Here is a 27,360-nt window from a genome sequence, read left to right as displayed (position 1 = left end):
TAACAACACACACACACACACGCGCGCGCACGTTGAAGGGAAGAAAGTGTGTCATACCTTGAGTGTGTTTGCTGGCAGTGCTGCTGTGAGACTGAACCTAGCAGAGTGGCATCCTGACCACACACACTGAACCCCCCCACCACACAAGAAACCTTCCCCCCATCACAGGGTGAAAGGCAGATGGGCGGTCCTGGAGGAGGGGGAGGGTCACCACGGCAACAAAGACTTTGTGCAAGGAGTAAAAGGAAAAACTTGGCCCTGGTGCGACATCTTGACTACACACACACACTTTTATGTAAGTTAAGAGTTGAAAGTAGGGATGTCCGATAATATCGGCAGTCCGATATTATCGGACATCCCTACCGATAAATGCTTGAAAATATAATATCGGAAATTATCGGTATCGGTTTCAAAATTATCGGTATCGGTTTCAAAAAGTAAAATGTATTACTTTTAAAACGCCGCTGTGTACACGGACGTAGGGAGAAGTACAAAGTGGCAATAAACCTTAAAGGCACTGCCTTTGCATGCCGGCCCAATCACACACACAAGTGAATGCAAGGCATACTTGGTCAACAGCCATACAGGTCACACTGAGGGTGGCCGTATAAACAACTTTAACACTGTTACAAATATGCGCCACACAGTGAACCCACACCAAACAAGAATGACAAACACATTTTGGGAGAACATCCGCACCGTAACACAACATAAACACAACAGAACAAATACCCAGAACCCCTTGCAGCACTAACTCTTCCGGGACGCTACAATATACACCCCCCGCTACCTCCGAAACCCCGCCCACCTCAACCTCCTCATGCTCTCTCAGGGAGAGCATGTCCCAAATTCCAAGCTGCTGTTTTGAGGCATGTAAAAAAAAAAAAAAGCACTTTGTGACTTCAATAATAAATATGGCAGTGCCATGTTGGCATTTTTTTCCATAACTTGAGTTGATTTATTTTGGAAAACCTTGTTACATTGTTTAATGCATCCAGCGGGGCATCACAACAAAATTAGCCATAATAATGTGTTAATTCCACGACTGTATATATCGGTATCGATTGATATCGGAATCGGTAATTAAGAGTTGGACAATATCGGGATTTCGGATATCGGCAAAAAAGCCATTATCGGACATCTCTAGTTGAAAGTGTCCCTACAAACCACGACTATATATATCGTTATCGGTTGATATCGGAATCGGTAATTAATAGTTGGACAATATCGGAATATCGAATATCGGCAAAAAAGCCATGTGCGGACATCTCTAGTTGAAAGTGTCCCAACAAACCACGACTGTATATATCGGTTGATATCGGAATCGGTAATTAAGAGTTGGACAATATCGGATATCGGCAAAAAAGCCATTATCGGACATCTCTAGTTGAAAGTGTCCCAACAAACCACGACTATATATATCGTTATCGGTTGATATCGGAATCGGTAATTAAGAGTTGGACAATATCGGAATATCGCATATCGGCAAAAAAGCCATGTGCGGACATCTCGAGTTGAAAGTGTCCCAACAAACCACGACTGTATATATCGGTATCGGTTGATATCGGAATCGGTAATTAAGAGTTGGACAATATCGGATATCGGCAAAAAAGCCATTATCGGACATCTCTAGTTGAAAGTGTCCCAACAAACCACGACTGTATATATCGGTATCGGTTGATATAAGAATCGGTAATTAAGAGTTGGACAATATCGGATATCAGGCAAAAAAGCCATTATCGGACATCTCTAGTTGAAAGTGTCCCAACAAACCACGACTGTAAATATCGGTATCGGTTGATATCGGAATCGGTAATTAAGAGTTGGACAATATCGGATATCAGGCAAAAAAGCCATTATCGGACATCTCTAGTTGAAAGTGTCCCAACAAACCACGACTGTATATATCGGTATCGGTTGATATCGGAATCGGTAATTAAGAGTTGGACAATATCGGATATCGGCAAAAAAGCCATTATCGGACATCTGTAGTTGAAAGTGTCCCAACAAACCACGACTGTATATATCGGTATCAGTTGATATCGGAATCGGTAATTAAGAGTTGGACAATATCGGATATCGGCAAAAAAGCCATTATCGGACATCTGTAGTTGAAAGTGTCCCAACAAACCACGACTGTATATATCGGTATCAGTTGATATCGGAATTGGTAATTAAGAGTTGGACAATATCGGATATCGGCAAAAAAGCCATTATCGGACATCTGTAGTTGAAAGTGTCCCAACAAACCACGACTGTATATATCGGTATCGGTTGATATCGGAATCGGTAATTAAGAGTTGGACAATATCGGATATCGGCAAAAAAGCCATTATCGGACATCTGTAGTTGAAAGTGTCCCAACAAACCATGACTGTATATATCGGTATCGGTTGATATCGGAATTGGTAATTAAGAGTTGGACAATATCGGATATCGGCAAAAAAGCCATTATCGGACATCTGTAGTTGAAAGTGTCCCAACAAACCACGACTGTATATATCGGTATCGGTTGATATCGGAATTGGTAATTAAGAGTTGGACAATATCGGATATCGGCAAAAAAGCCATTATCGGACATCTCTACTTGAAAGTGTCCCAACAAACCACGACTGTATATATCGGTATCAGTTGATATCGGAATTGGTAATTAAGAGTTGGACAATATCGGATATCGGCAAAAAAGCCATTATCGGACATCTGTAGTTGAAAGTGTCCCAACAAACCATGACTGTATATATCGGTATCGGTTGATATCGGAATTGGTAATTAAGAGTTGGACAATATCGGATATCGGCAAAAAAGCCATTATCGGACATCTGTAGTTGAAAGTGTCCCAACAAACCACGACTGTATATATCGGTATCGGTTGATATCGGAATTGGTAATTAAGAGTTGGACAATATCGGATATCGGCAAAAAAGCCATTATCGGACATCTCTACTTGAAAGTGTCCCAACAAACCACGACTGTATATATCGGTATCAGTTGATATCGGAATTGGTAATTAAGAGTTGGACAATATCGGATATCGGCAAAAAAGCCATTATCGGACATCTGTAGTTGAAAGTGTCCCAACAAACCACGACTGTATATATCGGTATCGGTTGATATCGGAATCGGTAATTAAGAGTTGGACAATATCGGATATCGGCAAAAAAGCCATTATCGGACATCTGTAGTTGAAAGTGTCCCAACAAACCATGACTGTATATATCGGTATCGGTTGATATCGGAATTGGTAATTAAGAGTTGGACAATATCGGATATCGGCAAAAAAGCCATTATCGGACATCTGTAGTTGAAAGTGTCCCAACAAACCACGACTGTATATATCGGTATCGGTTGATATCGGAATTGGTAATTAAGAGTTGGACAATATCGGATATCGGCAAAAAAGCCATTATCGGACATCTCTACTTGAAAGTGTCCCAACAAACCACGACTGTATATATCGGTATCAGTTGATATCGGAATTGGTAATTAAGAGTTGGACAATATCGGATATCGGCAAAAAAGCCATTATCGGACATCTGTAGTTGAAAGTGTCCCAACAAACCACGACTGTATATATCGGTATCGGTTGATATCGGAATCGGTAATTAAGAGTTGGACAATATCGGATATCGGCAAAAAAGCCATTATCGGACATCTGTAGTTGAAAGTGTCCCAACAAACCACGACTGTATATATCGGTATCGGTTGATATCGGAATCGGTAATTAAGAGTTGGACAATATCGGATATCGGCAAAAAAGCCATTATCGGACATCTGTAGTTGAAAGTGTCCCAACAAACCACGACTGTATATATCGGTATCGGTTGATATCGGAATCGGTAATTAAGAGTTGGACAATATCGGATATCGGCAAAAAAGCCATTATCGGACATCTGTAGTTGAAAGTGTCCCAACAAACCACGACTGTATATATCGGTATCGGTTGATATCGGAATCGGTAATTAAGAGTTGGACAATATCGGATATCGGCAAAAAAGCCATTATCGGACATCTGTAGTTGAAAGTGTCCCAACAAACCACGACTGTATATATCGGTATCGGTTGATATCGGAATCGGTAATTAAGAGTTGGACAATATCGGATATCGGCAAAAAAGCCATTATCGGACATCTCTACTTGAAAGTGTCCCAACAAACCACGACTGTATATATCGGTATCGGTTGATATCGGAATCGGTAATTAAGAGTTGGACAATATCGGATATCGGCAAAAAAGCCATTATCGGACATCTGTAGTTGAAAGTGTCCCAACAAACCACGACTGTATATATCGGTATCGGTTGATATCGGAATCGGTAATTAAGAGTTGGACAATATCGGATATCGGCAAAAAAGCCATTATCGGACATCTGTAGTTGAAAGTGTCCCAACAAACCACGACTGTATATATCGGTATCGGTTGATATCGGAATCGGTAATTAAGAGTTGGACAATATCGGATATCGGCAAAAAAGCCATTATCGGACATCTGTAGTTGAAAGTGTCCCAACAAACCACGACTGTATATATCGGTATCGGTTGATATCGGAATCGGTAATTAAGAGTTGGACAATATCGGATATCGGCAAAAAAGCCATTATCGGACATCTGTAGTTGAAAGTGTCCCAACAAACCACGACTGTATATATCGGTATCGGTTGATATCGGAATCGGTAATTAAGAGTTGGACAATATCGGATATCGGCAAAAAAGCCATTATCGGACATCTGTAGTTGAAAGTGTCCCAACAAACCACGACTGTATATATCGGTATCGGTTGATATCGGAATCGGTAATTAAGAGTTGGACAATATCGGATATCGGCAAAAAAGCCATTATCGGACATCTGTAGTTGAAAGTGTCCCAACAAACCACGACTGTATATATCGGTATCGGTTGATATCGGAATCGGTAATTAAGAGTTGGACAATATCGGATATCGGCAAAAAAGCCATTATCGGACATCTGTAGTTGAAAGTGTCCCAACAAACCACGACTGTATATATCGGTATCGGTTGATATCGGAATCGGTAATTAAGAGTTGGACAATATCGGATATCGGCAAAAAAGCCATTATCGGACATCTCTACTTGAAAGTGTCCCAACAAACCACGACTGTATATATCGGTATCGGTTGATATCGGAATCGGTAATTAAGAGTTGGACAATATCGGATATCGGCAAAAAAGCCATTATCGGACATCTGTAGTTGAAAGTGTCCCAACAAACCACGACTGTATATATCGGTATCGGTTGATATCGGAATCGGTAATTAAGAGTTGGACAATATCGGATATCGGCAAAAAAGCCATTATCGGACATCTGTAGTTGAAAGTGTCCCAACAAACCACGACTGTATATATCGGTATCGGTTGATATCGGAATCGGTAATTAAGAGTTGGACAATATCGGATATCGGCAAAAAAGCCATTATCGGACATCTCTACTTGAAAGTGTCCCAACAAACCACGACTGTATATATCGGTATCGGTTGATATCGGAATCGGTAATTAAGAGTTGGACAATATCGGATATCGGCAAAAAAGCCATTATCGGACATCTGTAGTTGAAAGTGTCCCAACAAACCACGACTGTATATATCGGTATCGGTTGATATCGGAATCGGTAATTAAGAGTTGGACAATATCGGATATCGGCAAAAAAGCCATTATCGGACATCTGTAGTTGAAAGTGTCCCAACAAACCACTGATGTGTGCGACTGTAATTGTGTTGTGTGCATTCAACTTTGCGCTGCTTGGACTTGAAGACTGTGCAGAAGACTTATTGTGCGCTGTAAATACTGGTCGTTGTGCACAGAAACTACTTGCTGACATCAGGTAAAATAAGAGGATGCAGTACCTGGTCCAGGAAGCCGTACAATCGGACAGCCTTATCGATGTTGCGGCCGGTGGCGTTGACCCGCTGGGAGAAATCCTGAAGCTGAGCCCAGAAGGAGCGAACTTTAACGGCGTAGACATGGAGGTCAGCTGAGGAGACGTGGTCCCAATTCTCCAGACGACTCAGTAACACCTGGCCTTGTTTACAGCGATCCTGCACACACACACACACACACACACACACACACACACACACACACACACACACACACACACACACACACGTGTGAGGGTGGAGACGGCGTTATGCTTCGCCTGTTCTGATGAGTCGTCACATTGATGCGATACATTTGAAGTTATTGATCGTGAAGTGAGTCACCAGAAGAAGCAACGTACGTATGCGGAGGAGTAGAAGTCTTTGAACTCCAGCTGTTTCTGGTTCAGAGCGTCCAGCGAGTCCTCTGATTGGCTCAGACTCTTGAGTTGCACCTCGCCCACTTCCTCCATCCACGACCTCACCTGAGAAAAAACGTAAAGGAGATACAGTATATCTATTAGACTGCTCACTTGTCGCATTATTTTCTATTGCTTTTTAAATTGTCCAACAATTTATGTTTTAGTGCAAAATCACAAATGTAATTTAACTTTGTTAGCCAATTTTGCGGCCGTACACTTCAGTTTCAAATACCTTGGTAGTTGACAAATGCTAGCTGTTAGCTGCTTTTAAGACAATTTTGCACCTCAGAGTCATATAACTTGGTATTTTAAACATGCTAAATTTTAGTATGCTAACTTTTTTTAGCCCATTTTGCAGCTGTGGACCTCATTAGAGTCATATAACTTGGTACTTGACTCATGCAAGCTGTTAGCATGCGGCCATGCTAACTTTAGCAGCTGTTAGCATGCGGCCATGCTAACTTTAGCATGCTAACTTTTTAGCCGATTTTGCAGCTTTACACCTCAGAGTCATATACAGGTAAGTTGGTATTTGAAACATGTTAACTTTTGGCATGCTAACTTTTTTTTAGCCAAGTTTTCAGCTGTGCACCTCGGAATCAAAAAACGTGGTACTTTAAAGGTGCTAGGTCTTACATGCTAACTTTGTTAGCCAATTTTGCAGCCGTACACTTCAGAGTCAAAAACCTTGGTGCTTGACAAATGCTAGCTGTTAGCTGCTTTTAAGCCAATTTTGCCACTGTACACCTCAGAGTCATATAACTTGGTACTTGAAACATGCTAACTTTTAGCATGCTAATTTTTTTTAGCCAATTTTGCAGCTGTGGACCTCATTAGTCATATAACTTGGTACTTGACTCATGCCAGCTGTTAGTTAGCATGCTGGCATGCTAACTTTAGCACGCCAACTGGATATTAGTTAAAGTAATTATTTAAAAGAGGGGGGATTCAAAAAGTGTATACTTCTTCCCATTACCCTTTTGAGATATGTTTAATTCAATTATATTTGATGTTCTTGATTCAATTTGATTTTCTTTTTTGTTAAATAATAATATTGCCATTGAGCATGTGACTATTTACTGGAGATATGTATGTATATTACCGTATTCTTCGGAGTATAAGTCGCTCCGGAGTATAAGTCGCACCGGACGAAAATGCACAATAAAGAAGGAAAAAAACATATAAGTCGCACTAGAGTATAAGTCGCATTTTTGGGGGAAATTTATTTGATAAAACCCAACACCAAGAATAGACATTTGAAAGGCAATTTAAAATAAATAAAGAATAGTGAACAACAGGCTGAATAAGTGTACGTTATATGAGGCATAAATAACCAACTGAGAACGTGCCTGGTATGTTAACGTAACATATTATGGTAAGAGTCATTCAAATAACTATAACATATACAACATGCTATACGTTTACCAAACAATCTGTCACTCCTAATCGCTAAATCCCATGAAATCTTATACATCTAGTCTCTTACGTGTATGAGCTAAATAATATTATTTGATATTTTACGGTAATGCGTTAATAATTTCACACATAAGTTGCTCCTGAGTATAAGTCGCACCTCCGGCCAAACTATGAAAAAAACTGCGACTTATAGTCCGAAAAATACGGTATGTACTACATGTATGATATGGATCTAACTATGACATAATCAATAAACAACATATATTATTTATTATTAGCATGCTAACGTTTTAGCCAATTTTGCAGCTGTACACCTCTGAGTCCTATAACTTGGTACTTGAAACACGCTAACTTTTAGCATGCTAACTCTTTTTTTAGCCAATTTTGCAGCTGTACACCTCAGAGTCGTAGGACTTTATAATTGACTCTTGCCAGCTGTTAGCATGCTGGCATGCTAAATTTAGCATGCTAACTTTTTTAGCCAATTTTGCTGCCGTATACCTCAAAGTAATATGACTTGGTGCTTGAAACATGCGAGCAGTTAGCACGCTTACATTAAAGTTGCACAACCCCGACTGGGATTTGATCACTGCGCGTAAATTACCAGCCCAACGCTAAAACGGTGCATCAGGAGACAATGTGTATAACTAGGGGAATTATTTTCTTATCAGTGACAGAGCAGGAAGGGGCTAGGAATACTTTTAAGTAGGGATGTCCGATAATGGCTTTTTGCCGATATCCGATATTCCGATATTGTCCAACTCTTAATTACCGATACCGATATAAACCGATACCGATATATACAGTCGTGGAATTAACACATTATTATGCCTAATTTGGACAACCAGGTAGGGTGAAGATAAGGTCCTTTTTAAAAAAAAGTATAAAATAAAATAAGATAAACAAATTAAAAACATTTTCTTGAATAAAAAAGAAAATAAAACAATATAAAAACAGTTACATATAAACTAGTAATTAATGAAAATGAGTAAAATTAACTGTTAAAGGTTAGTACTATTAGTGGAGCAGCAGCACGCACAATCATGTGTGCTTATGGACTGTATCCCTTGCAGACTGTATTGATATATATTGATATATAATGTAGGAACCAGAATATTAATAACAGAAAGAAACAACCCTTTTGTGTGAATGAGTGTAAATGGGGGAGGGAGTTTTTTTGGGTTGGTGCACTAATTGTAAGTGTATCTTGTTTTTTTTATGTTGATTTAATTATAAACAAAAAAATTTAAAAAAAACAAAAAACGATACCGATAATAAAAAAACGATACTGATAATTTCCGATATTACATTTTAAAGCATTTATCGGCCGATATTATCGGACATCTCTAGAAACAACCCTTTTGTGTGAATGAGTGTGAATGAGTGTAAATGGGGGAGGGAGGTTTTTTGGTTGGTGCACTAATTAGGGTCCGCATGTACCCTGTATAAAGGACTCCCACAGAGAGTCCTTTGTACAGGTACAAAGGAACCTATTGTTATTGTAAGTGTATCTTGTGTTTTTTATGTTGATTTAATAAATTTAAAATTAAAATAAATTTAAAAAACGATACTGATAATAACAAAAACGATACCGATAATTTCCGATATTTCATTTTAAAGCATTTATCGGCCGATAATATTGGCAGGCTGATATTATCGGACATCTCTACTTTTAAGGAAAAACTTCATATAAAACGCCCCGTCATTTATTCATTGATATTCCACACCTTCTTCGCGCCAAAATGGGGCACTACCCAAAGCGCATGTTTTGCCAAGAGGGAGGGGCAGCCTGGCTTGTGTCTTTTTACTTTGGTCTGGACCTGAGCAGCTAACTTAAACGCAGCCTTAAGAGAAAAATAGCGGGCTAAGGTCGCAGAAGGCGAGCTCATGTACGGCGGTCACCTCAGCAAAGCCCTCCTCCAGACCCTTGAAGTCCACAATGAAGTGCAGCTCCTGAATCCTGCTGTTGGACAAGGTCACCAGGCGGTGGAGCAGCTCGTCCACCTGCTCGTACAAACGAGACACGGCGTCCACAGCCGCCACGTAGTCCTTCGTCACGCCGACGCCTGCCTCGTCCCTGCGCAGGCGTGACAATGAGGCTCCGCCCTCTTGCTGCAGCTGGACCAGTTGTCTGTCTTGGAGGATGGTGCACATCATGTCTTTGTAGGTGGACAACAGCTGCTCGGCATCCTGGGAGAAAAACTATCAGTATGACAACAAACTTGTGTGTGTGTTTTTGTCTATACATGTGTGTGTGTGTGTGTGTGTGTGTGTGTGTGTGTGTGTGTGTGTGTGTGTGTGTGTGTGTGTGTGTGTGTGTGTGTGTGTGTGTGTGTGTGTGTGTGTGTGTGTGTGTGTGTGTGCGTGAGCGAGCGCACAGGACCTCAGCAGCAGCAGGGAGGGCTGTGGCCTCCATGATGTTGATGTTCTTCTGCAGCAGGCGGATGACATTTTTACACTGATTGGTCAGCTGCTCCACTCTCTGATGGACAATCAATACAACACAATCTGTGCGTAAGTGTGCACTTTCCGTGTGGGTGCATGTGCATGTGTGTGTGTGTGTGTTTACTGACCAATCTGAAGGTCAGCCAACTGCTGTGACTGAAGGAGAAAGAACCTCCAAACTGGACAGGAAGCTGATGGAGGTCCACATGCTTCTGAAGAGCCTTGAGGGAGTTTAACACCTCTACCTGCACACACACACACACACACACACACACACACACACACACACTGATTACACAAGCTGTGCACTTACTCACAAACATGTGTAACGGAGGATGACTATGCGGTACTACGTAGTAAAAAAATAAATACATAGATTCACATCCGAATTGCAATTCTTAGTCATAATTTTCAAAAATCGATAGGGACAAGCGGTAGAAAATGGATGGAAACATTTTTTAACAATTAAAAATTGTTCATTTTTTAAATGTTTTTATTTATTTATTTTTAAATAAATGGCTGTGATGATAATATCAATGAGGGATTCCTAATCACTGCTATGTTGGAATTCTTATAATATTGATACTGTTGTTGATATTATTCATTTTTGTTTGACTACTTTTGGATTGTTTTGTGTCTTGTTTGTGTGTCCTCTCAATTGCTCTGTTGATTGCTATTCTGAATGTTGCAGAATAGTATGTTGGTTTTTGGAATTGGAATTGTATTATTATTGTATTATTGTGTATTATTTTGTTGGGACTGATTAACACAAATAAAAAATAAAAATAAAACTAGAAGAGGAAATTCCTGAAGGAATTGCGTGTGAATGCTCCAAGGTTGAAGTTGAAGTGAAATGCTGACAGAATGTAGTATGAATGTTGGAATGGTTTGAATGTTGGAATGGTTTGAATGTTGAAGAGCTGACGCTGAACTGAAATGCTAATGGGATGTAGGATGAATGTAGAAATGGTTTAAATGTTGAAATCGTTTAAACGCTGAAATGGTTTGAATATTGAAGAGCTTGAATTTACAGGAAAACCGCAATTTGGTTTGGAACTTGGGAAAGTGTTAGTTTGAATGTCTAGGATGAGTGGAATGTGTTAATGTTGGAATGGTTTGAATAGGTTGAAAAATGTGGGGAATTGTGCAACTTGGAAAAATGTCCCATTAATTTCAATGGGAACTTCCTGGAAATTTGGGAATTTTGGGAAAAGCGGGATTTTTGGAAAATGATTATTAGCGTGAATGTCCTGATTGAGCTGAATTGGTTAGTGTTGGAATTGTTAAAATCAGGCAAAAATTGTTGAAGTAGTACATTTTTGTTAACTTGGAAAAAGGGTAGTTTGAATTTTCAGAATGGTGGAATGTGTTAAAGGTTGAATGGTTTGCAGAATGTGGGAATTGTGGAAGTTAGAAAAATGGCCAATTAACTTTAAATGGGGAAAATGAAAAAAACAAAAAGGAATTATGGGACATCCAGGAATTTTTTTTTAGAATTGTTGAAGTAGAGCCCACAATTCCTGAACAGGCTGAATATTTTGACATTGGAACAGTTTGAATCAGATGAAAAAATGTGGAAGTTGTGGAAGTTTGAAGAATGTCCCATTGATTTCAATTGGAATTTCCCAAAAATTTGGGAATTTCGGGAAAAGCGGGAATTTTTTTGAAAAAGGTAAAAAACTTGAATGGTCTGAATGAGTTGAAATGGTTGGTGTTGACATTTTTCAAATCGGTGGAGAAATGTTGAAGTAGTAACATGTTGAATTGAGAAATGGTATTATGGAATTCCTAGAATTTCGGGAGAAACCAGGAATTTTTCCAGTTCAAAAAACAACTTTGTTTTTCGTCCTGATTAAGGAATGTTTGGATGGTGGAACGGTTGTAATGCGTTGAAAAATGTGGAAGGAGTAGTAGCCAGAAAAAAGGGTGGAAATAGGGCTTTGGAAAACCAGGAATTCTGGAAAATCCTGGAATTTTTTTGAACTTGGAAAAATAGAAGTTTGAATTTCCAGAATGGTGGAATATGTTGAAGGTGGAATGGTTTGAATAGATTGAAACATGTGGAAATGGTGGAAGTTTGAAAACTGGCCAATTCATTTTGAATGGGAAAAAATGTCCCGGAAAACCTGGAATTCTGGAAAATCTGGGAATTTTTGGAATCTGTCAAGGGAAAGCCTGCGATTCCTGGATAGGTTGAACAGTTTGAAGTTGGAACGGTTTGAATCGGGTGAAAATTGTGGAAGTTAGAACGCAGCAAAATAATGAAGAATAATAATGAAGAAGAAGAAGGAGAAGAAGAATGAAGAAGAAGAAGAATGAAGAAGAATGAAAAAGAAGAAGAAGAAGAAGAAGAAGAATGAAGAAGAATGAAGAAGAAGACAAAGAATGAAGAAGAAGAAGAAGAATAAAAAAGAAGAAGAAGATGAAGAATGAAGAAGAAGAAGAAGAAGAATGAAGAAGAAGAATGAAGAAAAAGAAGAAGAACAATGAAGAAGAAGAAGAATGAAGAAGAAGCAGAATAATGAAGATGAAGAATAATAATGAAGTAGAAGAAGAAGAATGAAGAAGAAGAAGAAGAAGAAGAAGAAGAAGAATGAAGAAGAATAATGAAGAAGAAGAAGAATAATGAAGAAGAAGAAAAATAATGAAGAAGAAGCAGAATAATGAAGAAGAAGAAGAAGAAGAAGAAGAAGAAAAAAGAAGAAGATGAAGAAGAAGAAGAAGAATAAAAAAGAAGAAGAAGAAGAATGAAGAAGAATAAGAAGAAGAATGAAGAAGAAGAAGAATAAAAAAGAAGAAGAAGAAGAAGAAGAATAAAAAAGAAGAAGAATAAGAATGAAGAAGAATGAAGAAGAAGAAGAATAAAAAAGAAGAAGAAGAAGAAGAAGAAAGAGAAGGAGGAGGAGAATAAGAAGAATGAAGAAGAAGAAAAATAAAAAAGAAGAAGAAGAAGAAAGAGAAGGAGAAGAAGAAGAAGAATAAAAAAGAAGAAGAAGAATGAAGAAGAAGAATAAAAAAGGACGAGGAGGAAGAGGAGGAGGAGAAGGAGGAGGAGGAGGAGAAGAAGAAGACTAAAAAAGAAGAAGAAGAAGAATGCTTTGGAGCATTCACACAATTAAAACAATCCGTATTTAAAAATACATTTTAGGCCATCTCCATGCAACCAAAATGAGCTTTTCTAACCTGTAGCCTTAAAAAGTTTTTATTTCATTACAATTAATGGACAAATAATACATTGCGAGAATCGATTCTGAATCGAATCTTCACACCAGGAATCGGAATTGTATCAAATCGTTAGGTGCCCAAAGATTCACACCCTTATTATGTAGTGTAAACCGTTCTCTCTGGTGCCTTAAGAGCTGTGCTGGACAGTGAGTTGACAGCCTGCTGGCTTTTAGCCCGCCTTAACTCCAATTCGTCGTGGCCTACGCAGGTCTGGACTGTGCGGGATGATCATTGTTTTACGCGTGCACAAAAGTGGGCGTCAAATGTCACCTGTGGGCCTGCAGCTTTGTCCACATGCAGAGACGTGTCCTTGTTGATGAGCAGTAAGACAGTGTGGACAGAGCCTGGGACGTCCTCCTAGACACACACACACAGACACACACAGACACACACACACAAAAGCTGTTACACAGATCTAGTCAAGTTATCTCACATGTCTCCGTCTTACCTGCATGGACCTGAGGGCAGAGAAGAGGGCGGACACAGGCGCGGACACAGGCGCGGGCACAGGCGCGGCCTTCCGGGCGTCCACCAGCACGGTCAGACCCAAAGCTCGTACGCCGTCGCTGTCAAGACGGCGCAGGGAAAAGACGTAGCGTCACGTCACGGCGGCGGCGACGAAGGCGGAAAGAATTCAAGCGGTACCTGAGCGTGGAGGTGTAGTAGCGCAGAAGGCGGAGCAACTCAAAGCCGTCGCATTCCGGTTTGGACCAGACCGCGTCCCCGGCGCACACTGTCACCAGAGCGCGGCCACCCCGACTTCTGCTTCCTGTGTGGGCAGAAAAACTCATGAGGACGTTTCCAGCCTTGGCCACAAGGGGGAGCAGTTGAAGCCTTATGAACATGCATGTCATGTAAAGGTCACACAGGAGGTTCTCCAGAAAACAGGTTAAGTGAAAACTCTGAGTGTGTACACCCTGAGAAGAGGAAAATGAACGTGAGGTAATCAAATTCAGAGTTAGTTACCATGGTGACTTACAAACAAACAAACAAACAAATAATCATATAAAAAGTTTTCTATGTCTCTTTCCTCTTGCTGAACATGACGTGTCTTATTTTGTAACCAGAAGATATTAAAACTAAATTAATTCCATAAGATTCATGTCGGGAGAGAATTTTGAGGCCATGGTTAGTTAAATATATCATCTACTATTATATCAACTTTATATAAGACCGCTAAAAAAACATCTTGTTAATCAATAAATTTTAGATATTCACTATTATTTGGATTTGTTTGAATTAAAACAACTTACATTATTTAGTGTTTTCATTATTGTAAAAAAAAATATATATATATTATATATATATATATATATATATATATATATATATATATATATATATATATATATATATATATATATATATATATATATACACATATATATATATATATATATATATATATATATATATATATATATATATATATATATATATATACACATATATATATATATATATATATATATATATATATATATATATATATATATATATATATATATATATATATATATATACACTACCGTTCAAAAGTTTGGGGTCACATTGAAATGTCCTTATTTTTTAAGGAAAAACACTGTACTTTTCAATGAAGATAACTTTAAACTAGTCTTAACTTTAAAGAAATACACTCTATACATTGCTAATGTGGTAAATGACTATTCTAGCTGAAAATGTCTGGTTTTTGGTGCAATATCTACATAGGTGTATAGAGGCCCATTTCCAGAAACTATCACTCCAGTGTTCTAATGGTACAATGTGTTTGCTCATTGGCTCAGAAGGCTAATTGATGATTAGAAAACCCTTGTGCAATCATGTTCACACATCTGAAAACAGTTTAGCTCGTTACAGAAGCTACACAACGGACCTTCCTTTGAGCAGTTTGAGTTTCTGGAGCATCACATTTGTGGGGTCAATTAAACGCTCAAAATGGCCAGAAAAAGAGAACTTTCATCTGAAACTCGACAGTTTATTCTTGTTCTTAGAAATGAAGGCTATTCCACAAAATTGTTTGGGTAACCCCAAACTTTTGAACGGTAGTGTATATATATGTGTTAGACTTACATTATTTAGTTTTGTTATTGTAATATCTATATATGTATACCGGTATGTATACAGTATATATATATATATTTTTTTTACAACATAAATAAACTAAATATTGTAAGTTTTAAAATGTAATGATTACTAAAACAGACAAAATATTACATTTGAATTTTTTTTTAAATTATTGTAAATATAACTTATATATATATGAGTTATAGCAGTGTTTCTTAACCCATTGTTTGGCCGTGAGTGCCCCCCAGAGGGCCGCCTAAAAAATATCTGTTTCTCAGATGTGGTCGGTAGGGGCCACAGGGGACCTCTGTTGTAATACACTTTTCCACCACTAGTGGCAGTAATGATAATATCAAACAAACAGAGTAAGTCTGGAGGTAAAAGAGCAAAAAATATGACTCAAGTGGTAAAGCTGTAATTCCATTAGCACTTAAATTTGTTGACAGTTTAGTTAAGAAATATATGTATTATTAGTTTAGTTTATTTATTTCAGCGCTACATAATTGGATACACATATATTTCTTGCCAGTTATTTATGAGTCCCTTCTTATGCAATATATTTGGTCAGTACTTATTTTTTGGATTAGTCTGACCTAAGCCTAAAGTTTATGTGTTAAATACATAATAATCTTTGATCAAAACATAGTTTCATGTCATTTGACAAGGTTGTAAACTGTAAGTAGGTCAGATATAATTATTGAATATGATTAAAATCATCAGTAAAATGACTAATTCAGTGTTAATATTTGAGTAGGCCCCAGGCCTCTCTGTAGTGGAAAAGTTGGGCCCAAAGGTCAAAAAGGTTAAGAAACCGTGAGCTTTATTACTTACAAGTAAAAGAACTTTCAAAAAGATATGGACTGGAAGAGTACGTAATATTCATGATAAGCAAATTGGTGTAACAGTAAGTGCAGAGTTAGAAAAAAACAATATTTACTTTGCACTTGCATCAACTTTACATGTCAAATATAATTAAAGCAAATAGATATTTTCGGCAGCCTCTATTTGCGTTTTCTACCCGTGGAATTGCACCTAAATTAAAATATTTTATTCCATTTCCATCCTACACTTTTCAATAAACTACTTTATTCAAACTTTTGCTTTGAGTCGGACAGTAATTATCTCTCACTTCACTCCAATATTATTTTACTGTATAATTTTTTTTTTTTAAAGTTTTAATTCCTACCATATACACAAATTAACACCTTTTGTGTCCGGCCAATTTATATGGTGTATCGTAGAATTAGTGCTCTATTGATTATGGTGGTCTTAACTCAGAGTCAACATACTCAGGATTGGTTGAAATAATTCAAATCAGCTGTTCTGGAACCCAAGTTTCCACGCCTATAGTAAATCAACTTGGATATCGGGTTTAGACTCAGATTTTGTTGAACCTCCTACCTGGAATAACCCCCTAGACTGAAGACAGAAGATTAACTAAGACAATTCAGGCGAGATACATCAACCTTAATCAAGAGTTGGTTCCACAATAAGAACTGGTGTTCTTACCAGGCAAACAAACAACTCCAGACTTTAACAGCAACCTGCTGAAGGCAGACTGGAAGGATCTACACGAATAAGATGAACTCTCAGAGAACCCAACCAGGCTGGAGGATCCAGAGGACTGGGAGGACTCTGAGGTCTGGCTGACTTTGATGTGGGATGTGGGAACAGCTGACTCGTCCGGTACCGACAAGTCGGATGTTTCTTGAGGTTTTGCTGGACTGGAATCAGTCGACAGAAAACCTGCTGAAAGACAACACGTTCTTAGTAAAGTCCTGCCACAGCATTTCATCACACTAGATCAGGGGTGTCCATAGTGCGGCCTGGGGTCATTCATCGCCCGCAGACCAAGTTTTGTTGGCCCGCAGCCAATAGTTGGAAAAAAAACAACTGTGAAAATGTCATAAAAAAGAGCAAAACAAATCGCAATGTAATGAGGAAAGAGCTGACATTTTCAAACTAATAATTAATAATAATATACTTAAGTCACCTATAATAGTGTTGAACCCCTTGAAGGGCAGACAAAAGATGATATAGGCTTCTCAGCTGTGGTTTGTATAGACCGCAGCGGAACTCAGTTGTAATTCACTTTTCCACCACTTGTGGCAGTAAAGACAATCTCAAACAAACAGAAGAAGTCTGGAGCTAAAGTCATAGCGATGTTTCTTAAGTGCAAAAACTAGGACTAAAGCGGTGAAGCTGTATTTTCTTTATCACTTAAATTTTATTGACCGCTTAGTTAAGAAATATTTTTATTATTAAGTTAGTTTATTTATTTTAGCACAACATAATTCTATGTACATTTACTTTTCTTGAGTTATTTTTGAGTCCCATCTTATGCAATATGTTTGGTAAGTACTTATTTTTCAAATCAGTCTGACCTAAGCCCAAGGTTTATACGTTAGATAAACTGTGATTAAAACATATTTTCATATCATTTGAAAAGGTTGTAAACAGTAAATAGATATAGTTAGATATAGATGTTAGGTAAAAAAGTGCTATACAAGTATAACCCATAAAACCCAAGTATACCCCCAGCCCCAACCCCCTCCACATCCTACCCCCTGGATTGTAAACAATGTAAATAATTCAATGTATATACTCTGATGATTAACTTGTGTGATGACTGTATTATGCTGATAGTATATATTTGTACCATGATTAACGTGGACCCCGACTTAAACAAGTTGAAAAACTTATTCGGGTGTTACCATTTAGTGGTCAATTGTACGGAATATGTACTGTACTGTGCAATCTACTAATAAAAGTTTCAATCAATCAATCAATGAACTATTGAATATGATTAAAATCAAGAGTAAAATTATCAATTCAGTGGGTGGGCCCTGGGACCCTCTGCAGTGGAAAAATTGAGACCCAAGGGCAAAAAGATTGAGAACCCCTCACCTATAACACAAAGCTGACAAAGTTTTGTCTTTAAAAGGTGCCATGTGTAATAATGTGGCCATTTAAAAATTCAAATTTTGAAATGAGCATATCCTGGCTGAACTACTGTGATCAGTTATAGAAGTATTCGAAAATAACATTATTTATTAAAGCCTTTTGACATATCAGGGCCTTTTAACGATGACTTGATATGAAATTATTACATATGGCACCTTTAAATATATATTGTATAAAATCTGGGTGTTTTTTTTTTAAATACAAAAATATCAGAATGACCCCTGCCTACTTTGACTTTTAAGTATGCAGACTGTGGTGGAAAAAGTTCAGATGCCCTTGATCTAAAATATTGGAAGCTCTCAAATATAATAAAAGAAAATAAATGTATAAACAAAGTTTAGTTAATCAATTTAAAAAATTGATTCCACTGACTTACAAATTAAAACATTAATATTTTCATACAGGCAGAATTTTTGACACACTAGTCACAAGGTTATGCAGTTACACAATTGTAATATCATCATTGTATTTTACAGGGGAAAAAAACTATTGTAAAAATGTATGAAAAAAAATAACGGAACGTAATAAGAAAAAGCTAAAAAAAATTAAAACTTATAATTCATAATAATATACTTAGTCACCTATAACAGAATGCTGACAAAAAGTTGTGTCTTTCAATATAGATATCCATATTTATCATGTTTTTTTTTGTTTTGTTTTAATAAAAAAATATTGATATTTTTAGTATGTGGCCCTTGGTGGAAAAAGTTTGGACACCCCCACTCTAGGTAGATAATGAATAGATAGATAATAATGTAGATATTACTGTACCATTAATGCCCTCCACCACCTCTTCTCGGTGTTGCTGAGGTTGGGGAGATACTGGTGTTGTCGTCATGGAAACCGTCTGGGACGTGCTCAAGTTTGACTCTAAAGTCGACGCCGCCGTCGCATCTTCCGAATAAGAGTCCTCACTCTGTACGTGTACGGGGAGCCCTCCACAACAAGAGTGCTGAAGCTTTTCAGTGTAAGAGTCTCCAGTGGGCACGCGTTCCGTGATGGGCGAAGAACGGATTTCAGAATAAGGGCCGTCGACATTTGCGCGTTCCACACAGCTGTCAGAGTCCTCGTTGTGGGGGGGTTCTGGAAGCTTTTCAGAATAAGAGCCCCCCGTGATTATGTGCTCTGTTGGCTTTTCACAATAAGAGTGCTTAGGGTATATGTGCGCTATATTCTTTTCAGAATAACAATTTTTTTCAGTGTGCGTGGGTTCAGTAATCTTTTCCTCAGCGTGTGTTTGCTCCGTCGCCTTTTCAGAACAAGAGTCCTTGGTGTGTATGTGTTCTGTGAGCTTTTCAGAATAAGAGTCCTCAGCATGTATGGGCTGTCCAGTTATGTGTTCATCAAGAGTTTCCTCAGTTGAGAACATTGGTCCACTCGCTCTCTCTGTACCTTCTCCTCCTTTGACTTCCTGCTTTCCTTCTTCATTGCGTGTAATTGCTTGATTGTGCTGCACTATTATAAGCTCAACTTCCTCTTCTAGCTCCACCATTACTGCTCCTTCTCCATCTTGTCTCTCCTCTCTTTCCGGGACCTTCTCCTCCTCCTTCCCAGCAGCCACTGAACGTTCTTCTCGCTCTTCTTTACCAGCATCAACTGACATTTGAGCTTCCGCCTCTCTGCCCTCGCCACGCCTTCCTGTTGGAGCACCCGTGTTTGGATGGCGAGCAGGGGTCGCATCCTGTGATTGACAGCTGGAGAGGGGCGGGAGCACGCTTGCTCTACTGCAGGCTTGAACACCCGGCAGGGAGGATAAGTGCGTGTGATCACTTGTAGCAATGCAATTGTTTGTGTCAGCAGTGAGTGTATGTCCACTTTTAGCAGTGTGTGTGTGATCACTCGTAGCAGAGTGTGTGTCCACACTGTGTGTGTTCGTGTGATCACTTGCAGCAATGCAATTGTTTGTGTCAGCATTGTGTGTATGTCCACTTTTAGCAGTGTTTGTGTGATCACCTGAAGAATAGTGTGTATTTATGCAAGTATGATCACTTGTAGGAGAAGCTGTGTTTGTGTGATCAGTGGTAGGAGTGTGTGTGTTTGTGTGATCACTTGTAGAATAGTGTGCGTTTGTGTTATCACCCGTAGCGGTGTCTGTGTAAGTGTGATCACTTGTAGGAGAAGGTGTGTTTGTGTGATCACTAGCAGTAAAGTGTTTGTTTGTGTCAACAGTGTGTGTACGTCCACTCGTAGCAGTGTGTGTGTTTGCGTGATCACTCGTAGCAATGTGTTTGTCTGTGTCAGCGATGTTTGTACGTCCACTTGTCGCAGTGTGTGTGTAAGTGTGATCACTTGTAGGAGAAGGTGTGTTTGTGGGATCATTTGTATTAATGTGTGTGTTTGTGTCAGCAATGTGTGTACGTCCACTTGTAGCAGTGTTTGTGTAAGCGTGGTCACTTGTAGCAGTGTGTGTGTCTGCGTGATCACTTGCAGCAATGTGTTTGTTTGTGTCCGCAGTGTGTGTACGTCCACTTGTAGCAGCGTGTGTGTTTGCGTGATCACTTGTAGAAATGTGTTTGTTTGTGTCCGCAGTGTGTGTGTATGTGTGATCACTTGCAGAAGTGTGTTTGCTTGTGTCAGCAATGTGTGTACGTCCACTTGTAGCAGTGTGTGTATTTGTGTGATCACTTGTACAAAAGTGTGTGTTTGTGTCAGCAATGTGTGTACGTCCACTTGTAGCAGTGTTTGTGTAAGCGTGGTCACTTGTAGCAGTGTGTGTGTCTGCGTGATCACTTGCAGCAGTGTGTATGTTTGTGTCCGCAGTGTGTGTACGTCCACTTGTAGCAGCGTGTGTGTTTGCGCGATCACTTGTAGAAATGTGTTTGTTTGTCTCCGCAGTGTGTGTGTTTGTGTGATCACTTGCAGCAAAGTGTTCGTTTGTGTCAGAAGTGTGTGTACGTCCACTTGTAGCAGTGTGTGTATTTGTGTGATCACTTGTACCAATGTGTGTGTTTGTGTCAGCAATGTGTGTATGTCCACTTGTAGCAGTGTTTGTGTAAGTGTGATCACTTGTAGGAGAAGGTGTGTTTGTGTGATCATTTGTATTAATGGGTGCGTTTGTGTGACCACTGGTGACTGTGTGTGTGTCCGCGATGCGTGTGTTTGTGTGATCACTTGTAGGAGAATGTGTGTTTTTGTGACTCCTTGGAGCTGTGTATGTGTTTGTGTCAGCACTTTTAGCAGTGTGTGTCTTTGTTTGATCACTTGTATGTGAGTGTGTGTTTGTGTGACCAACCATAGCAGTGTGTGTGAAATCACTTGCATGAGTGTGTGTGTCTGTGTCGGCAGTGTGTGTGTGATCACTTGTCGGAGAGTGTTTGTTTGTGTCGGTAGTGTGTGTGTGATCACTTGTGGCATTGTGTTTGTGTGTGCAATCACTTGTCGGAGAGTGTTTGTTTGTGTCGGTAGTGTGTGTGTGATCACTTGTGGCATTGTGTTTGTGTGTGCAATCACTTGTCGGAGAGTGTGTGTTTGTGTCGGTAGTGTGTTTGTGATCACTTGTGGCGTTGTGCTTGTGTGTGTGATCACTTGTGTTGGTGGTGTGTGTACGTGTGCTGCGTCTGGCTTGGTGCTGCAGGCTGATGGATTGTGTCAAGGAACCTTTTTGTGGGGAGAAGCGAGGCAGCTGAAGTTCTGTAAGCTCCACATACTCGCCCTCAGACTCCTCCCCCTCACTGGAGGCAGCTGATTGGTCCGTTTGTAGCTCGACTCGCTGTCCTGGGAGGTCACGTGACCGGTTGCTGAACTCCTCTCTGGCCAGGGCCGGGGCGGTCCGGGGCCGGTGGATGAACTGTGGATGGACCACGTCCTCCCAGGGGACCCTGAAGACGTCTCCTTGAGTGGACAGGAGGCAGCGCTCCAGTCTGGGCATCCCTCGCTGCTCCCTGTCCCTGTTGACGGAGTCCAGCCAGGCCATGCTGAAGACGGACCGCGGGCTTAGCGCCGGCACTTCCTGTCGCTCCACATGATGGCCGCCGTCAGACACGCTGCACACCTGCAGGCGGGGGCTGGAGACGGCGGCTTGTGCCGAAGGAGAGAGCTGCAGGTAGAAGTCTCCCGGGCGTAGGTGGTGGCGATCCAGAGGACTGAGCTGAACCACTATCTTCTCATGGAGGCACAGAGGCCAGCCCTCGTGACGAAACAACAGGCCACCAAACTGAGACTGAGGGAGGGACAGATTAGAAAAACGTCAAACATGAGACTTTAAGACATCATTTGATACCAGCTGACAATACTTGGTCACATGACTAGAAGAAAGGTGAGGGAACATCAGAAGATGAATGAACATGATTAGAGATGTCCGATAATGGCTTTTTTGCCGATATCCAATATTCCGATATTGTCCAACTCTTATTTACCGATTCCGATATCAACCGATACCGATATATACAGTCGTGGAATTAACACATTATTATGCCTAATTTTGTTGTGATGCCACACTGGATGCATTAAACAACGTTACAAGGTTTTCCAACATAAATCAACTCAAGTTATGGAAAAAAATGCCAACATGGCACTGCCATGTTTATTATTGAAGTCACAAAGTGCATTATATTTTTTAACATGCCTCAAAACAGCAGCTTGGAATTTGGGACATGCTCTCCCTGAGAGAGCATGAGGAGGTTGAGGTGGGCAGGGTTGAGGTGGGGGGGATAGGGGGTAGCGGGGGTGTATATTGTAGCGTCCCGGAAGAGTTAGTGCTGGAAGGGGTTCTGGGTATTTGTTCTGTTGTGTTTATGTTGTGTTACGGTGCGGACGTTCTCTCGAAATGTGTTTGTCATTCTTGTTTGGTGTGGGTTCACAGTGTGGCGCATATTTGTAACAGTGTTAAAGTTGTTTATACGGCCATCCTTAGTGTGACCTGTATGGCTGTTGACCAAGTATGCTTTGCATTCACTTGTGTGTGTGAAAAGCCATAGATATTATGTGATTGGGCCGGCACGCAAATGCATTGCCTTTGTCTGAGTGGAAATCGGGAGAAATTCGGGAGAATGGTTGCCCCAGGAGATTTTCGGGAGGGGCACTGAAATTCGTGAGTCTCCCGGGAAAATCGGGAGGGTTGGCAAGTATGACTGGGAGACGCAACTGCTCTGTTTTCCAATGTTACATTTTAAAGCATTTATCGGCCGATAATATCGGCAGTCTGATATTATCGGACATCTCTAAACATGATCACTGTTCATGTTACACACTTCATCTCCAATCTCGTGTGTGTGTGTGTGTGTGTGTGTGTGTGTGTGTGTGTGTGTGTGTGTGTACTCAGATGTAACAAATATAGGTATTGATGGTAACCCGCCGTAAAGTTAAAGTTAAATTACCAATGATTGTCACACACACACACTAGGTGTGGCGAAATTATTCTCTGCATTTGACCCATCACCTTTGATCACCCCCTGGGAGGTGAGGGGAGCAGTGGGCAGCAGCGGTGGCCGCGCCCGGGAATAATTTTTGGTGATTTAACCCCCAATCCCAACCCTTGATGCTGAATGCCAAGCAGGGAGGTAATGGGTCCCATTTTTATAGTCTTTGGTGTGACTCGGCCGGGGTTTCAACTCACAACCTACCGATCTCAGGGCGGACACTCTAACCACTAGGCCACTGAGTAGGTTACTGACAGTTACCTTTTCAAACTTTAATCATGGTAAAACCGTATAATTACGTTTCATCAAACATATATTAACATTGTTCCCCTAGGGGAAACTGGGTTACACATACTACACTGACAAAGCGTAACCTATTGTTACTATAACAATCTACAAGGTTAATACAGTTTGCTTCTCTTTCTTCCCCCCCATTTATCTGCTTCCTTTTGCTTTTCAAGTTATTATTACATATATGTATTGTTGCATTTGAAACAATTGTATTGTTGATAATAGAGGTAAACCTATTCAAATGATCAGAATCAGGTGTCCTGATCACTTGGCCCGGCCACAGGTGTATAAAATGAAGCACTTAGGCATGGAGACTGTTTCTACAAACACTTGTGAAAGAATGGGCCGCTCCCAGGACCTCAGTGATTTCCAGCATGGAACTGTCATAGGATGCCACCTGTGCAACAAATCCAGTCGTGAAATTTCCTCGCTCCTAAATATTCCAAAGTCAATCAATCAATCAATATTTATTTATATAGCCCTAAATCACAAGTGTCTCAAAGTCAACTGTCGGCTTTATTATAAGAAAATGGAAGAGTTTGGGAACAACAGCAACTCAGCCACAAAGTGGTAAGCCATGTAAACTGACAGAGAGGGGTCAGCGGATGCTGAAGCGCATAGTGCAAAGAGGTCGCCGACTTTCTGCGCAGTCAGTTGCTACAGAGCTCCACATTTCCTGTGACCTTCCAGGAGGAGGAGGAATTATGGTGTGGGGTTGTTTTTGTGTGAAAGGAACTTTGAATGCTCCAGGATACCAAAAACATTTTGGACAATTCCATGCTCCCAAACTTGTGGGAACAGTTTGGAGCGGGCCCCTTCCTCTTCCAACATGACTGTGCACCAGTGCACAAAGCAAGGTCCTTAAAGACATGGATGACAGAATCTGGTGTGGATGAACTTGATTGGCTGTTATGCTTATGGGTTGTATAGCTCATGTGTGATGATCATTCATAATTTGCATACTTGATTTAATTGCTGATAAATTAATCTATTATTATTTACAGTTAAAAAGAGTTAAAAGGAAATTGATTTGATTTATACATGTATTTGATATTGATTATTTGAGAAACACTGACACTGAATTGAGTTGTTTTCTACTTCATAGCCTAAGAAAAGGTTAACTAAGATACTGCATGTTCCACAATTCATTGCGGCAAACCGGATGTAAAAAAAGACCGGGAGCAGGTGCATTGTGGTTGTTGAGATTGAGCATTACGAGCCTACAGGTGAATGAATGAACGACAGATGATAACAAGATAAAAGGATCGTTGTGTACCGTTTTGTAAGCCCATTTTTTTCTTATATAAAGTACAACTTTATTTACACATTTCCGACGTCCTGTCCAATACTTTGATCGTAGTTAATCTACACTGGCCTGCACAGAGTCCATCAATGCCCTTTTTGAAGAATGGTCGAAAATTTATATAAACACACTCCGCAACCTTGTAGTAAAATAAAAAAAAATTCCCTAAAATTTACCACTATTGTTCCTTTTTTTTTCTTTTTTTTTTTAAATTAATGTCTGTAATGATAATGTCAATGAGGGATTTTTAATCACTGCTGTGTTTTTACTTATATTGATACAGTTGTTGATATTATTCATTTTGGTTTCACTACTTTTAGATTGTTTTGTGTCATGTTTGTGTGTCCTCTCAATTGCTCTGTTTATTGCTATTCTGATTGTTGCTGGGTCGGGTTTGGTTTTGAAATTGGATTGCATTATATTATGGTATTGTTGTGTATTGTTTTGTCGGATTGATTAATAAATTCTTAAAAAAATATATAAAAAATAAAAAAAATAAAAAAAATAAAAAAAATAAAAAAATAAAAAATAAAATAAAAATAAAATAAAAAAATTTACCGATGCGCTTTATAGGCCAGAAAATTTGGTAGAACATTTGAGCATTATGTTTGTGTTTAATTACATCAAGTGTGTTTAACCTAAACATTCTTGCCACTTCATTTTACACACTATAACATAACAAGTCTTTTTTTGTGGACGTATACCACAAAAATATCGTACCATGGGCTTATCGTACCTTAAGATTTTGATACCGTTACATCCCAGATGCATATTATTCTTACTTACTTTAACTACAGTATATACTTACTTATTATTTGTTTATTTTTGGTGTATTGTTAAAACTTTTTTTTTTGGCGAGGGAAAATTCAAAATAGTGATGTCACTGTCAAGGCATGGGGATTATTGCACCAACTTAAGTAATATTTACAATAAAAACAAAACAAAAATAAAATTACAGTCAATATTTTAGAATAATTTCCACCAATAGATTAATATGTGTCAAAATGTAAATTATTTTAATTAGAATTATTCTTCTCACCTTTTCCTACAACTGCTACCAGTGATTGTTTCCTTAATTGAAAAAAAAAAATTAAACCATTGAAAAAAAAAAAACAATAATAACGAGCCGGTCTTTTGAACGGTTCTGCTCATGGTAGGTCGTGAGTTCAAACCCCGGTCGAGTCCTACCACGGACTATACAAATGGGACTCATTACTTCCCTGCTTGGCACTCAGCATCAAGGGTTGGAATTGAGGGGTTAAATCACCAAAATGATTCCCGGGTGCGGCCACCGCTGCTGCTCACTGCTCCCCTCACCTCCCAGGGGGTGAGGGTGATGGGGTCAAATGCAGAGGATAATCTCACCACACCTAGTGTGTGTGTGACAATCATTGGTACTTTAACTTTAAACTTCCTAAGGCCTTCAAAGAGCCATAAATCCTATCTCTAATTTGAACATTCAAATAACAAGAATATGTCTCTTAAGAAACCAGAACGTTATTTAATGTTTCTTCTACTTATACCGTTGTTTTATTTATTTATTTGAAAATAAAACCTAGTTCAAAGATTTCAGAGTGAGTATAAGTACGTTTTAAATCAGATTTTAATCATTTTGATCACATCAATTATGATGTGAAATGCTGATATCGTTGCATAATACTTACACAGGCATCATGTTGAAGTCTTTGCAGGAAGTGCTTGGCAGGGAGCAGGAAGTGGATCAGGTAGCGGACGCCGTCGCCGCGGTAACAACTCTCCACCACACTCAGGACCTGACCGAGGACAGTCGGAGACGTGGCCTGGAATGGCGGGAAGAGGGTGGCCAGAGCAGTCTGGATGCAGTGGTCCAAAGATTCAGAGTCCTACGGGGGGACGACAAAGAAGGCAGACATGTGCATGTGGATTTTTTTATGTCTCTGAGTTCATGAGCCGAGCGGGACCCTCACAGTTGTGTTGCTACTTAAGCTCATGTGGACTATCGCCTGTACCTAGAGTGTGTGCTTTA

General features: G+C 39.5%; 1 protein-coding gene across 3 annotated transcripts in view; it reads right to left on the bottom strand.

The window, feature by feature from the left end:
- plekhg4 (pleckstrin homology domain containing, family G (with RhoGef domain) member 4) overlaps positions 1–27,360 on the bottom strand; it is a 64,386-nt gene that overhangs the window by 24,937 nt on the left and 12,089 nt on the right. For 2 of the 3 annotated variants that reach the window (XM_062022848.1, XM_062022834.1), the window contains exons 2-12: positions 27,020–27,217; positions 19,176–22,563; positions 16,950–17,189; positions 14,022–14,145; positions 13,825–13,942; positions 13,647–13,733; positions 10,280–10,396; positions 10,090–10,188; positions 9,609–9,896; positions 6,231–6,353; positions 5,857–6,048 (exon numbers count right to left, since the gene is read on the bottom strand). In XM_062022848.1, the coding sequence (XP_061878832.1) occupies positions 5,857–6,048; positions 6,231–6,353; positions 9,609–9,896; positions 10,090–10,188; positions 10,280–10,396; positions 13,647–13,733; positions 13,825–13,942; positions 14,022–14,145; positions 16,950–17,189; positions 19,176–22,563; positions 27,020–27,217 (4,974 nt within the window). The remainder of the gene's footprint in view (positions 1–5,856; positions 6,049–6,230; positions 6,354–9,608; positions 9,897–10,089; positions 10,189–10,279; positions 10,397–13,646; positions 13,734–13,824; positions 13,943–14,021; positions 14,146–16,949; positions 17,190–19,175; positions 22,564–27,019; positions 27,218–27,360) is intronic. The other variant, XM_062022842.1, reaches the window with a different exon arrangement.

Source organism: Entelurus aequoreus, linkage group LG02 (assembly GCF_033978785.1).
Source record: "Entelurus aequoreus isolate RoL-2023_Sb linkage group LG02, RoL_Eaeq_v1.1, whole genome shotgun sequence".
Classification (NCBI taxonomy): Eukaryota; Metazoa; Chordata; class Actinopteri; order Syngnathiformes; family Syngnathidae; genus Entelurus; species Entelurus aequoreus.
The sequence above is the reverse complement of the archived record's forward strand: the minus strand, read 5'-3'. Positions and strand labels throughout refer to the sequence as shown.